Raw genomic sequence first — 15,962 nt, forward strand, 5'->3', positions numbered from 1 at the left:
CTTTTTGTTGCAAGTGGTCTTGTCTATCCACATATTAAATGGTTTGCACCAGAGGGTAAATGGGCAACAGCACATAGGCACTAAAAGATAAAAATATCTTCCTTAATTGTGCCACTGCATTTCTCACCTCAGTAAGGAATGTTCATGGTTTGAAAAATAATACTTTTAATGACAAATTCTGAATTAAAAATAACCTGTTCTTCTTGAAGTTCATAAATCTGCTGTGAGGAATATGTAGCATTTATTGGGCATCTCATGTTGTGCACAAAACACTCAATGGTATTTAATTTCAGGAATAACAGAGCACTCTCATCAGGAGTCCTGCCACCTAAACTCTGATACCTCACAACTGATAGGACGTGGCTAATGATTCATTCCCTTGTACATGGAAAAGGCTGAACAGGATAAAAAGACTGTGAGGAAATCCTCAGTGACAGTTCTGTTGCATTGTACTTCCCAAAAGAATGTCAGTTTTTTATTGACAAGTGCTGATGGCTGAGGTGATAAAAACTGTGATGCAGAAACAGGGCAGAAGCCCAGCAAGGATAACTTCTCAGTAAATAATTAATATTACTAGAAAAGAGTCTTAATCTAAACTGCCTTTAGTCATGATGCTTTTTCAAAACCTTTCTGATTTTCCCCTCTTGACATTTAAGATGACATAATAAAATCATTGAACAATCATTTTAGGAATAATTTAAACTGTTTCAAAAGTATTTAAATTTATTTCATTTAATTTAAACAATTCAATAGTTGTTTAAAATAATTAATATAAGTTGTAAATGGAATATTATTTAATTTTGCAACAGAATATTATTTAATTTTGTCCTACATTAAAACACATAAACCACTGCATAAGTGTGGAAAGCTAATTAGAGTATGTTTTTTGAGACTGAGATAATTTTATATAAGTGTGTATTTTCTGCACTGTGCTTTCTCAGACCTCTGTTATATGTTCTTCTGAAGAAAACAGTTCTATAACTATAATCAAAGCACAGATTTTTTTGCCAAGATTTACTGCTGTCAGTCATACTCAAACAGATGCAGTAGCAACAGAGAAAGGAAGGGATATATAACTAATTTTCTTGAAATTAATGATATGCTGTTATTTGTCCCTTCTTTCACAGTATCTCTAATTCCCCTGGGTCTGATTACTAGAACAGACTGTTTTCATTACCTCTTCTTGGAAAAAACCCTCATGGAGCAGAGTGGTGATGTCAGGAGGTTGCTGCAGTGGTTGTGGGTACAGCACTGCAACACATGGGGAACCTGCCCAAGGCAAGAGCAAACAGAATTTCTCCTGCAAATACACAAAAAACATCCTCAACTTCTGTGTCCTTGGAAGCATTTGAGGCCATGACTCCAATGAGATCTAATCCCAGTGTGTTTCTACTACATCTTAAAACACAAGAAGCTGTCACACAGAAAATTGGATAGGCAATAGGGAGTTTGAATTTTGTGCTAGGAAGGGATGAAAACCAGGAGGTTTTGAATGTGGGAGATGGGTCTTGACCTTTAGAAAATGTCTTCAAATGAAGACGATTTCCTAGAGGTGAAATTCTTTTGTTTGTGCTGTCTTTTGAGGTGATCAGGTCTTATTCTGAGACTGAAAATGAAACTTTTGGGTTTTAATGTCCAGAAAGGCTGAAAAATCTCAGCAGCCCCATTTGTTAGGTTTCTCTTCCAGCAGACACTTCCAGGTGGTCACTGGCGAAGGACCAGCCAGAAGAAGGGTGCTTCCAGCTGCTCCAGATTTGTCCATGAGCATTTCAGACTCCAAAAAAAACCCTTACAGCAGTCTCTGCCCTGTTTGTGGAGGCCCCACAAAGCCTAAGGGACTGTGTGGAGATTCAGGGGAAAAAAGGCCCAAAAACAGTTCTGGAAATCATCAAAGCTTTCACACTCCTCCCAAGGGAGAGAAGCCATATCCATGAGCTTGGTAAACACTTACATAGACTATTTCTGAAAGATTTGCCAGACTGTTCCTGGTGGATATTCTTCAACTTCCCTAGACAATACATTCCAAAACTCCATTAGCCTTACCTTTAGAGAGGTTTTTTCATGTCCAACTCAAATTTTCCTTGCCTCTGTTCTGGTGAAGGAAAATAACATCCGTATGCCACAACAAAATACTTGCTGACTCTTGCTTGCTCTCATGGTGGTACTCAAAAATAATGTCAGATGACTGATTCAGGGTGTATTTTTCCCCCCAAACAATCAAAATAAAATGATTGGTATAAAAATTCTTATTTCTTTCCTTTGCTCCTCTTCAGAAGAATCACTGCCCACCATCCCAATCTTTCAGTACATTCCCAGTCCTTCACAAGCTACCAAAATAACACCACGTCCCAGCATTGCTTCAGCTGGGTTTTTTAATTCCTGTGATGAGCGACCCACCTTGAACTAATCTGAAGACAACACTCACTTTCTCTCACTGAGTGATACAGTCACACAGCTATCAACTTCTAGAAGTTTGGAATTAATTACTTTCAACAGTTTGGAATTAATTACTTCCAGCAATTTGGGAGTTGGAGCTACATAATTCTTATGGTCCTTTTCAGCCCAAGCCAATCTGTGATAATGTCAAGGTTTAATTAACACAGATGAAATAATCTGCCACTTTCTGAGAGAGCATTTCTGCTTTGCTGCAGCACTTCAGCCTTTCTATGTCTCTGATTTGGTATTAAATAGATAATACTGATCAATTGAATGTAATAATGCTAACTTCAAATCTATATGAATTAAAGTTTCATTTTGAAGCACACTTACCTTAATTTTAGGCCTTGCATTTACACATTCCTGGACAAAGAACCGATCAGATGTTGTAAACAATCCCAGATTTGGCAGAAAATGGTACACTGCAAAATTTCTGGACAACTCAATTTTGGCTGATGGCTTTAATGCGCATGAGTGCATTGACATGTGAGCATTTGCACTTATTCTATGAGCAGTAAAAAGAACTTAGTAATGGTGAGTCAAAAAGAAAAAGGAAAATTAGCATTTTTCTAAATCTGTAAGTAGAACTAGGGATGCCTTGCCAATGAGTCAGTGCTCTAGTGACTAACTAGCAGTACTAGAATTGCACTAATAATACAAAAATCGTTGTGTCACAAAAATAAGCAGGATAAAAATAACAAACATTAACTTCACCAGCCAGAAAACCCATGTGCTTGAGTCCTCTGTTCCTTTTCCTGCACTGCACCTGGAAGCATGCCCTTGGTGTCTTCTGGAAAGAATGACTTGGCTTAGTTTGCTGCTTCTGCATCTTTTTAGGACCAGGATGGAGTCTTTAGGCCTTTGGTAGAAACAGCACCTTCAGAGTCCCACACTGCTCTTTAACACACCGTGTTCTGCTCATAGGGAAGATGTTCAGAAGCTGCACATGCTTCACAGGAATACATGACTGATAATATGCTCCTTAGAGAAAAATTCAGGGAATGCAAGAGGAAGGTTAAGGAATGCAAAATCCCTGCAAGTGTACTAGCTCTAGACATGTGCTTTGCTTTCAGCTGTTGAGCTTTTTCTGCTCATTGGGGGTCTTCTTGTTTTACTTCCATTGTTGCTTATGTCCCTCAAGTTATACTCTGAGCAGCTTTTAATAGGTATGATAATTTCTTTATTCCCCATTCTGGTTTCCTAGCATAACTATAAAATCCCCCATGTCCTTTACAAAGAAGAGGATGTCAGCCTGGTTACCAAAAGGCTGGTGAAGCAGAGACAACTTCCTGATTATGTGTCCTGCTTTTCTTGGGCCTGCAGGTAACACACTGAGAGAGCAGGGTGGATTATATTACCTGCTCCAATGTTGGCTGATGTGAGGAACAGTTCACCCCCACAGATACAAGAAGCACAGAGGCAGGATGGGGAATCTCTGTAGCCCAGTAACAGGAATGAAGCCCTTGTCCCAAAGCTTCCCTGGGAAAGCCACCAGCCTTCCTGTCCAGCTGGGAGTCCCTGTGGATGACCCTGCTGCTGGAGAGGTTCTCTGCATCTGGCCTCCAGCTGGACTTGCCACAGCACATTTAGGGGAGGAACCAAGGTGGGGAAAGGGAGAAAGGGAAGGAACAAGCATAGGGAAAGAGAGGGGAAAGGGGATAGAAGGGGCTGCTTATGTGAGAACAGGTTGCTGCCATTACACTTCAAGGTCATCACATTAAGGCTGCACCCTCTGCTGCACTCCCACATTCTGTTCTGTTCCATCATGAAACTCCATTCCTAACTACTATAAATACACTTTCATTTAAAGACAGCTCTTTCTTTAGGAATCACAGAAGAATTTTAAGTACCACTTAGGATTGTGTTTCACTGTTTTTCCCATATCGTCAAATCTTGGAGGTACAGAACAGCAAAAAACACACCAGAGAGCTTTCAGACCCTGTAAGTGGTTTTAAAGATAAAATTTTGGTTCTCTTTTTGAAAATGCTCTGGCACTTCTAAATGTACAAGCTATAAGTACTGCTTCATAAAGAACACTTTCCCCCCTCCCCAGGTTTCATTTCATTCATGCATCTCCCATATGTGCTGCCTACTGAATTAAAATATAACAAATAGTGCATGTAAGGTATACAGGTATGCATAAAGGACATCACTTATTTAATTGGTGAGTTCAGTAAATTATTAATTGATTTTCCTTTTTGGCACTAGTAAGAACACTTTTAAACTAAGCTGCTCTTTAACTTTATCCTTTTAAAATGCCATGTGATGGATTTCATTATATTTTTGAGAGGCTGCTTATTCTCAGACTTTCCATGAGAAGAATGTGGCCACACAGAAGGATGAGAAGCTCACAGCTTTTGAGATGTTGATACCCACATCTGCCTCTGCTCCACTGGAGGAGCTGAGCTTTGGAGGATGGCACAGCTAAGAATGCAGGAAGAAGTGTCTGGTGAAGGAACGCAGGCAGCTGAAGCACGAAGTGTATGCAGTGTTTCCAAGCAGTCAATTTCAATTGTATGTTTCCTTAAAGAGCTCTTGCCCTCACTGCCTGGTCCCTATGCTCAATTCCCTCTCTCCACTCTTCTCAGACACACCTTGCTTCTCCTGTCCTAGCAGACATCAGAGTTCTCTAAATAACTTCCTTCACTCTCAATACACATCCCTATATATATCTTTAGTACAAACAGCTACATAAGATGGGATAAATAAGGCACCTTTCAACATTTTTATTAAAGTATTTTGAGAAGCATTCAGGATTAATGCATACTACCAAAGTTCTACCCTAATTCACTGATGTCACTCAAGCGTAGGTACAAATGGGAATAGGCACTGATCTGTAATTCATGTAATTATAATGTCATCTTGACAGAACTTGATAGTTAATTTATGGAATAGCAAGAATAAAACAATTTCATTGTAGCTAAACTGATTAGTTTTAGCAAGTTTAACTAAGACTGATTTAAATAGTATGACACAAACTGGTTGCAAAAAATGGAATTTTCTGCCTTCCCCTTCCTTCTTTATTTAACCTGCCAGTCTAAATTGATTTTTTTTCCCTGTTTGAAAGTAGAAGCAACTGCACAATTGTCAATTAGCAGCATAAATGATTTCATACCCACCCACACCCCTTTTTGCAAAGCTTGCAGACTGTTCACACGGAAATAAATGTATAGCAGCGAATGAATTATGTACAGTCCCTCAAAGGTTACTAATTGAGAGAGAATTATAGCTGTTAAAACATGGAATAAAATGAATAAGGCTCTTTGCATTCTTTAAAATATCTCACTGTAGGTGCAGGTTATGATGTAATTTTGAACTTGATTCCATAGTACAGAAAAACATAAAAATAACCTTTGGAAAACATTCCAGAAGCAATTTGGTCCTTAAACACCATATGGAGAAGTAACTAATCCTATACACAACTAGATGATTCAGTGGGATAATCCACAGAAGAATTTCCATATGGCATTCTCAGTGTTCTTCAACACATCCTTTTCTATCTCCAGCCCATGCTTATGAAATGCTGGCAGATGCACTGCTGCTACAGAAGCCTGAGTTGAAAAGCAAAATGAATATCCATTTTATCTGTATCCAAAGACACAGATGACACATGGATGTGTCATCACCAGCTAAATGCTGTTATTTGTCCCCTTGGATGGTGAGCCAAGGCCAGCAAGAAGATAGAATTTCAACTGGCATAAGAACAGCCCATCTCTGCTATGGTACAGGTGTGCCAGGCTTGAGTTTAGATTCAAATTTAGATAATTTGGAGGGTTGAAGGATTTGACTGGACTGAACACGATTCCATTTGAAACACTCTTTTCCCACATTCCCAAACTCCAGGATGTGCCAGTGTAATCTCCCTCATTTCCAACTTCTCAAACTGAAAATCAGTCCTTTTTTTTTTCTATCAATCCCTCAGTGTTATTCTAGAAATAATTTTGAAATTATCTGTCCAATTAAAAGGTCTTTTACATGAAGGTACTCCAGACACTTTCTAGCAACCCTGGCCCTCATGTAGTGGTCTTGAAGGCAGCAAATTAATACAGATTCATTAATACATATTTCCATTATAAAGAGTACACAGCACAGAGACTGCAGAGCATACAAAGCAGCATGGAGAGATAAAAGCATCTGACCAAATAGCAGACATGTATCTGAGTGATTTCTTTGGGCATTATTTTTAGCATCACCTTCTTTAGGATGGAAGGACATAGTAATTACACTTCACTGATGAACTTCTTCTCTGTCAAAGAGAATGAATGAATGTTCTTGATGCTCCCATCAGGGCACAAACTGGTTTTAAATTATCCATTCCATAAGTTCTGCAAGAAGTGTATTTTACTTCACTCAGCATTCTCATTTGAGGAGAAGCAGACATGGCTCGAACCCTGTAACTGATTTCAGCTGAAAATTTAGACTGACAGGTTAACTTTAGTTGCAGGGGGTTTGCTCTGCTGAGAAAGTTATGCAACGTGAAGCAGACCTAGATTTCTTATAGTACCTTTATGAACATCAAAACTGTCTCTGAGCAATCATGAGATCCATTTCAAATTAGTTCCTGAAACAATAGAATAGTTACTCAACTTACGCTCACTGATGATGACACAATCTTATTTACTTCTTTATTACCTTCACAGCAAATTTTAATTAATTATATATTCTTCAATTATTTAATCGCTTTCAGTTGACTACCCTTCCAGACTTAATGTATGCAACATTAATTATTTGCCTATGGCAAGATTTTATGAACTCTAATATGCACCACATGTTCAACTCACTCAAAATTGATCGCAGACATTGTATTTGGCATTAATGTACAGCTTTAACTGGCTTTAATTTCACATCTGTGTTGCTTTATATGCAGCCTTCCTTATCAGCAGAAATGCACACTGCTTCTGATGCGTGTTGTGGCCATCAAACCCACCTTTGTATTAACATTTTTCCTCAATATAAATCTAGTTTTCTGGGTTAAAAAATCAAAACAAAAAAAAAAAAAGGAATTTGAAAATAATCTTCTTATTCATATTAATTATTTGGAAAGTCAGGTGGAAAACGCTGGCTGAGATCTAACAGAGAAAATATAAAGTCTCTAAGCTTTGCCTGAACAAGGAGGTTTGCCTTTTGAAGAAAAAAATCTCTTTTGAAAGAGGCTTTGTTGTGGAAATCCATGGTTAGCCCAAAGAAACAGGCAAGAGCCTGAGCTACTAGCTAGCAGCTTGTTAGGGAGCAGCTGTAAAGCCCAGCCTTGGTTCCATCCTGGAGGGGAAACAGAACAAGCCCCAGCACAGGAAAACGCTTCAGCTCTCACTGGGAAGCTGGCACCGGCTTATCGTGCAGGTATCTAGTTGTTGATACACAGATTAGGCAAATTAATGCTAATCAGGGTAGGTTCACAAGTGTTGTAAGCACCTTTCCAATTGCAAGGTGTAGATATCCTGAGAATCACCGCAAAGCAGCACGGCACGTCTCAAATGAGACACAACCACAGCGTGTATTCAAACACACGACACTCTCTTCGGTCCACAAAGGGCTCTGCCAAACACACTGACAGTCTGGATTTAAGAAAAATGTGGCATCGTTTTACTTTCTGAGGGGATCCTGCTCACACCAGAGCTCTTTCAGTAGAATGTGGTTTTGGACCAGTAACTCAGACAGTGTCCATCAGAATCTTCACCTTCAACATAAACTATGGAGTAACATTCAGCAATTTTTAGGAGAAGAAGGCAGGACCAAAAGCTACTCAGCACAAAATATAATGAACTAATTATTCAAGGTAATACTAAAAGTGTAGCTAAATCAGCAGGCACTATTATACTCTAGGCAACAGGAAAGACAGAATAAAGTATTCCTTTTCCCTTAGCAGTTGACAGGAGCAGCAAAACCCAAGATAACACTTGAAAAATGGTTTCTGTCTTACCACCAGACTTTAAAATTATGCTGTCAGCATACTTGTAGCAAACTGCTTTACACTGAGGCATTTAACTATTTCAAGTCCCAGAATTCCACTTCTCATTCACTTCTACCCTTAAATACTGGGTAGGACTCGATTCCAAACGGGTGCTGCTTTGAAAAGGCCGATGCACATGGTTTAAGTGGAGAACAGCAGCCTGCAAATTCAGCACCCAAACACACAAGGACAAAAGTCTTTGCTTTCTAGAACAATTAGTTTAAACTTCATACCACCCTTACAGAAAGCCAAATCTTAGAAGCTTATATCATTTCAAAGTTCAGTTTGCTGCTTTGAAGTGAAGGAAACACTTTCAGTGGTCTCAAATATTTCATCTGGAACTGAAGAGGTGACTTGGAGTGACAACGATCGACCTTTGGATTGTAAGCCCCACCCGCATCTCCCTGCCTGTTTGCTTGGGGGCCAAATTATTGCTGCTGATGCCTTGGCACGGAGGCGGCACTCAGGGGAAGCGGGATGCACAGCAGGTCGCCCTCATCCAAAATCAAGCAAGATGAAACCATTTCGCATTGCTGGGAAGAATGAATCGAAACTCTTCAGGCCCCCGGTGTTTTCAGAGAATCTAAACTAGCCCAATTCAGCCGTCGTGCTCATTTTCCTTTGGGATCTGCTGCCGCCTCGTGGGCTCGCCGTGAATTTTAAGTCCCAAGATAAAAAATCAGCCGAAGTGAACCTTGGGCTGCTGGGGGAAAGCCCTGATATTCAACTGACATGAAACCTCACTTACATACCAGCATCATTTCTGTCCTGGTGTGAAAAGATTTTTGTGTAATCAGGTTGCAGTTGAGACTTCACTTTCTTGAATTCACAATTATAGCAATAAAAGGCTTCAAATTAAAATACAATTAACTGTACTGTTATTTTTCATGGCTTTGGTTGACAAAGAAGTAATACACTTTAATCACTCCATACTGGTGTAGAGAGAGAGAGAAAACTTTTTCAACTTATTGGAGAGTTCTCCTATATTGCATTGGTTTGGTTTTTGGACCATTTATAACTTGATATTGGAATTACAGGATTTCTAAAGGTTGGCCAGGCTATATAAGATCATGGAGTCATTAATAGCTTGGTAGCTTGTCTTTGGTGAAGGAGGTTGCTGGGATATTAGATTGGAAAAAAGAAAAGCAGTTTGTGGGACACTGAATTCCATGGATTCTTTAAAATTTTCCTGTTTTATTATTGCCAGAAAATCTGACAGTGGGATGCTAAGGTGCTCATCCAAAAAGCCTGGAGTTGTCAGAAGCTGATCCATTCACCTTGGAATGACCAAGGCAAAATGGTTGCACGAGTAACTTAAATTCATTTTAACTTCATTGGATAGCTTACATTTCAATTCCCTTTAATTCTTATTAAAAAAAAAAAAAAAAGGGGGAGAGTACCTTAATCTCTACATGGAAAATTGACTGCAGTGGTGGCCCTACTGTACAGAGGCTTCTTCAGTTACAGACTCTTTAATTGTACGCCCTGTGGACTGAATCTGACACTGATGATGGATCAGCATCATGGTGTAGCCACAACAGCCTCCTCACCTCTGTTCTCCCAGCCCAGGGGCCATCCCTCTTCCTATCCCGTGCTTGGGGCCAGTGAGATCACTTCTCCCTCACAGCCACTGGATACACAAAGTAATTTCAAGCAGAAAATATTGCTATAAAGTTGCCTTACAGTCATAGAAATCACAGAATGGTTAGGGTTGGAAAGGACCTTAAAGACCGTCTTGTCCCAAACCCCCTGCCACAGGCAGGGACACCTTTCACTAGACCAGGCTGCTCGGAGTCCGATCCAACCTGGCTGAACACTGCCAGGGATAGGACATCCACAGCTCCTCTGGGCAACCTGTGCCAGTAATGAACTACCCTCTGAGTAAGGAATTTCTTCCAAATATCTAATCTAAATATCTCCTCTTTCAGTTATAAATTATTCTGCTTTGTCTTGTCACTATTTGCCTGAATAAGAAGTCACTCTCCCTTCTCTTCATAAGCCCACTTTAAGTACTGTAATGCTGCAAGCAATGCTTTAAAAGTGATGTCTAGAATGATGCTAATAATTCAAGTACTATATAAAAACAGAAATAAACTAATTCAACCAAGTCCGGGCCCCTATCTCCTCTCCTTAGTCCTCTTTTCAGACCTAGCCCGAGTCCTCCCTCCGGGCATGGCCCTGCCGCTCCATGGGCCGGGGGGAATAAAGGCTGCGGGATGCCTGCGGCCAAGGAAAGAAGAAGAAGAAGAAGGAGGAGGAGGAGGAGGAGGAGGAGGGCCCAGCGCCCCGCAGCGCTCGGCTCCCGCAGGAATGTCCGCGGCGGCCGGGCGGGGGCGGGGCCTGGCGGGGCGCCGCAGCCAGTGGGGCGGGGCCAGGCGGGCGGCTCAGCCAATGGGGCGGGGCCTGGCGGGGCGGCTCAGCCAATGGGCTCGGCGGGCGGCGGCACGGGGCTGGCGGGAGGGGGCGCTGCCGGCGGCAGATCCCGCCCATCCCTCCATCCCTCCGTCCGTCCGTCCGTGCGGCGGCCGGGGGGCGCGGGGCGGGGTCGGCGCGGGTTCGAGACCCGGCCATGGCGGCGGCTGCCCCTCGGTGGCCCTGGGCCCTGCTGTGCCTGGCGGCTGCCCCGCTGTTGTGCCCCGCGGCGGCGGGTGAGTAGCGACCGCGGGGGAGGGAGTGAGGGGAGGCGGCTCCGCGGGTCCCTCGCTACAACATGGCGCAGGGGCGGCGTCGCCCGCGGGGATGCGGCGCCGCGGGACTCTCCTGTCGGACCGCTGTCGGAGCGGGATGCGGGAGACGGGGAAGAGGGGGGACGCCGCCCCGCACCTGCTCCGCGCCCGGGAAGCGGCAGCGGCGCCGTCCCGGTGCCGGTCCGGGCTGGTTCCTGCGCCGGCTCCCCGGGGAGGGAGAGCGCCCGCCGGAATCCCTGCGGCCAGGACCGGAGCCGGGGGAGGCTCTTGCACAGCCTGCACAGCGGCCGGATCTCCGGCATCCCGGCGGGCACCGTGACGGGCACAGAGCTGCTGGTCTGCCCCGGCGGGTGCCGTGCCTCGGGGCCGGGATGTGCGCCTTCGGCTACAGGGCTGCCTGCGGATGAGATCCCAAGACTGTGGCTTGAAATGGGTACAACCTGGCGCCTGGGTTGCCATATGCAGTGTCAGAACAGGCTGTGTGTTCCAGGGCTTCTGTTCCTTGTTTTCAGTAGGAGAGTAGTGTCAAACAAGGCATCGGGTATTTTAAAAAGTGGGTGCAAGACGTTTAATAAAGAGAAGGATAGCGGTAAAATAGCTCCCCACACTGCAGATGTCTTGGCAGTGTGTGCTTGCAGCCCAGAATTCCAGTCGTGTCCAGGTTTCCCAGAGGATGGATGCTCCATTCCTGGATATGTTCAGACCAGGCTGTATGCAGCTCTAAGTCTGGTCTAGTGGAAGGGCTTGGAGCTAGCAGGTCTTTAAGGTCTCTTCCAACCCAAACCATTGTAGGAATCTGTGTGTCTGTAACTTCCTGACAGGACCAAAAAAGAGTGGTGGAAAAAGAAGGCAGCTTAAGACAGATATTGGAAAACACCTTTTAATACATAGATGACATTGTTGTCATAGGAATGGAAACTACAAAACACGTAACACCTTAAAGCAGAAGACTGCGTTTATGGGCATTTCATTGTTATTCTGTAGTTTTGGTTTCTAGGGAGGCTTAGTTCTAGGAGGGAGACAGCAAAAAGCTAGTGGAATGAAATACGATGTACTCTGGACCAGCTTTCCATTGATAAACCTACTAATATTGCAAGGAATTCATGCCCAAGTTCCTTCTTGATGGTTGAGTCAAAATCTGTTTGGTAAAGTGCTGTGAAAAAGACTTCTTTTGTTGTTGCTGTGCCAGTGTGATACATAGTTCAGAGGCATCTCAGCAGAAATCTGTAATCATTAAACGATCCTGTGTGTAAAGATGTGGGTGGGAGTAAAAGTTTTGAAGGACACCTCTGTCTGTTCTCTAAAACACTGGTTCAAAAACAGGAAAGTGAGGATACAAATGGATATTAAGGCACTGTTCAATTCCTTTTATATTTGCCAAGCTTAACTATGAATGAACAAAATATTTGAATGGTAGGGGGTACAAAGCACAGCAGAGTATAATGCTAAAAATGGTTCTTTAAGCTTTAGTCTTTCATGACTTCTCAGTGCTTCAGTTGTTTTTTGGGGGCTTTTTAACCCTTGATGTGTTCATATCTGTGTTTGCCCTATAACTTCCATCCAGTCTTAATCATCCATCACTAGTGAAACAATTTAGGGTTTTGTTCCAAGGCTTTTAGAACAGAATTCAATGAAAAACTGTGTGAAAAGAGACCCCTGGTCTGATTTCCTTCACCACCTGTTCCTAACTGATTCTTGCACTTTTCAGATTCTGTGAGATGATTCAATTTACAAAGGCACATATTCTCTACAGAGATTTTTTGATGGGTTTTTGTTTACTTTTTCATATTTATTCTCTTTAAAGTTTCCCCTGAGTTAATAAATTGAATTGTCTCATGAAGGAATTTGCCATGTACCAAGCTAGTGGATGTTAGTAGCAGAAATAGGACTAGAGAAAGGGAGTGAGATCTCATTTTTGGTGACAGTGAGTGAGTGTTCAGGGGTAACTTCTTGTAAGGATCTGCCTCATTTTCAGAACAAAACTTGTTCATTTTTTGCCTTTCGGGAAGGAATATTTCCCGCGGTCATCTGTGGGCCAGAAAATTGTCCTGCTAGAACATCAAGTGTGTACTTGTGTTCAGAAGTGATGGTTAAGTGTTTCAAATCTTTTAAATATCTTTTTCCCTCTCCCTGCTTTTCCATAGGCTTGTCTTGTTGTTACCATGCGAAGGACAATTTAATGTGCCGTGATGTCTGTGAACAGGTGAGCTTGTTTTAAATTTAACTCCATCAGAGCTGAAATTGTGCCTTTACACAATGATGTAGCAGCATTAAGTTTGTAAGCTAATGATCCTCTCTCTGGAGGCTATGTGTGAATTGTGAGATGTGATGGTATCAAAATGAGAACTTGGAAATTTTAGAGCCATAGTCCTCTTTCCTTTTGTAGTGAAAAATGGGTTCTGCTGGAGTTGAGGAGAAATAGAAATACCAGCCTGAGGCCACAATGGTCAAGAAGTGATAAGGACATTGGGAAATGAGAGGTCTGAAGGTATTTTACAGAATGTATGAATCTTAGTGTTTCTAAGTTCTGGGGAGTTCAAACTGAGGAACAAGATGCTGGTATTATTCTTCCTTCAGGTTCTTGTTTGTCCACTAAGCATCTCATTATGATACTTTATTCATAACACTTTGTTTCATAACATTTATTCTGAATTCAAGCTTGAAAAGTATTTTTCCATAACTTATGTTTAGATTTGTACCTGTGGGTAGTAATTAATACAGCTTTGTGTGTGTGTGTGTAGTTACATTTATTCATCTACGTAAGCATTCTACATCAGTAAAACTTATGTCAGTGTAGACACAATTTTTATGTTAAAGTTGTGTTCTTAGATCATACCTGCCCTCTTTTCTTGTTTTCATTCCTCATTTTGGGGCCGTTTGAGCAGTGAACCTGGTTATGATTAAGTTTATATTTATCTCTGATTGTGCTAGCAAAACTTTCACTTTAAATTGCACTTTTCCCTTCCTGATATATCTAAAGAACACAACCAAATCTTCTTTCAGCTTTCATATTGTTAGGCCAAACAAGGAAAGTTCTTACAGTCTTTTTGCCCAAGATAATCCCTCAATTCCTATAATAATTCTTGCAGCCCTTCCAACATAAGTTTATCTCTTTTAATACAGGTAAGCAAAACTATACATGGCATTAAAAAAAAAAAGTGTGGCACTCAGTCTTAAAAATTGTGTTCTAACTTGGATGTAAGAGAAAGATATCCATTCCTGTACATATAAAAAAATTGGTGAATTTAGTAGCTGCATTTGGAATCATCTGCCCATTTCTTTCTTGTGTTTCATTGGTTTGAAGTTTCCAGCTTATCATGTGAATTCCTGTTGGCTCTTCATGAAAGGCCTCCAGCTTTTTACTGTCAAATTCCATCCCAATTCTGCTATACTGGTTCTAATTATTACATAGTTTTCTGTGGATTTTGTAAGACACTCTGATCTGGCCTCATGTGGATGATCTCTCTCCACTCAGATAATCAGCATATCCAGAATGTCAGTAGTGAGAGGTCTGGAAAAAGTCTGAAGCAGGACTGGTGCCCCCCAAATACCCTATAAGGAGCTGGCTTAGCTACCTCACATCAGGCTAGTGCCATCATTTTCTGTGTGATCCTTTGATACAGTGCAACCAAAGGAGCTGTCTGCTGTTATTTTACTGGTTTCCATCTTCTGTAACTTAACTGTTTTGTGCAGCTGACAGGAGGAAGAAGTTTCATGGCTGTCTTTGGATATGCACTTGCAGATTAGATTTGGGGCCTCAGAGCAGATGAGGAGCAATGATTTGTTTGGTAGCCATCTCAATCCCACCAGGAGGAACACTCCCTTCTGCAGGGCATGGAGGCACTCACTTGCAGAGGAGACTTTCTGGCTAAGGTCATCTGGTTTTCAGGAACTCAGATCTAGGATGTTGCAGGAATCACAAGGGTTTTTTTGACCCTCAGACTGTTACCCATTTTCTGCATGTCTGTGTGGACACTGGCTATAGTATTGAGGGAGGCCTTGCCTGGGAACCTCCCCAGGGATTAGGGTGAAAAGCACACAGGACACCCAGTGCTGTTGCCCTGGATCCTGCTGGTTAAGGAAGAAGGCTTGATTAAGGGTTAGGAGTTCTAACCAGTAAATCAGCTACTGTGAGACTTTTGTTTCTCGACTAACATGGTTCAAACACCGAATTATTTTGCATTACTAATAAGTATTAGGCCACTGTTAGCTTTAGTGTCATCTCCTTTTCATGATTATTTGAGTAGGCATGTCAGATACCGTAGCAAGGAATAATCCTCTCTTTCTTCAGTTGACTTTTTTTCCCTAATCTTATTTCTGAGAAATTTCATTGTGATAAATTTCCTGGCAACATTCATTGTGTATCATTCCAGAGAACTCTATCCATATCCTTCTCCAAGTGTAAGGACTGTCCATCCCTGCTCCCAGGAAAACACCTTAATGTTCCAAGAATCTGATTCAGATAAACAGAGATGTTATGAACAAGCTTTGGTGCAGAAAAGATGTGGTATAGAAAGTGTAGAAGCAGGGAAATGTTTTACAAGAGGAATTTAGACCTTTTGCCAAGGCAAGTGAGGTTATATAGGGAAGGATAAAGCTCAGCTGGAATTGAGACTTGTAGAGGAAGTCAAGGGCAACAAGACATTTTATGGCAGTACTTAAAGGTTGAAGAAGGAAAAATGTAAAGCTATTGCTGAAAGCAGCATGTGATTTAATGTCAGTAAATCATTCCTGGCCAACCTGGTTTGATAATAAGGCTGGATGTCTGGATGAGGGGAAAGGTGTGGATGTAATTTGTGTTGTCTGTAGCAAATTTTTAAACATTATTTCCCTCAATGTTTTGGTATCAATTTTAAGATCATATGGGTTTGAGGAACGGACAATTAGAT

At 41.8% G+C, this 15,962-nt stretch overlaps 1 protein-coding gene across 1 annotated transcript in view; it reads left to right on the plus strand.

Moving 5' to 3' along the window:
• The first annotated feature begins 10,938 nt into the window (after positions 1-10,938).
• Positions 10,939-15,962, plus strand: part of RECK (reversion inducing cysteine rich protein with kazal motifs) — a 45,778-nt gene continuing 40,754 nt past the window's right edge. Inside the window, exons 1-2 of the mRNA XM_018918264.3 lie at positions 10,939-11,034; positions 13,218-13,276. Of these exons, the coding sequence (XP_018773809.1) occupies positions 10,956-11,034; positions 13,218-13,276 (138 nt within the window). The 5' untranslated portion in view covers positions 10,939-10,955. The remainder of the gene's footprint in view (positions 11,035-13,217; positions 13,277-15,962) is intronic.

This window comes from Serinus canaria, chromosome 2, assembly GCF_022539315.1.
Source record: "Serinus canaria isolate serCan28SL12 chromosome 2, serCan2020, whole genome shotgun sequence".
In the NCBI taxonomy this organism is placed as follows: Eukaryota; Metazoa; Chordata; class Aves; order Passeriformes; family Fringillidae; genus Serinus; species Serinus canaria.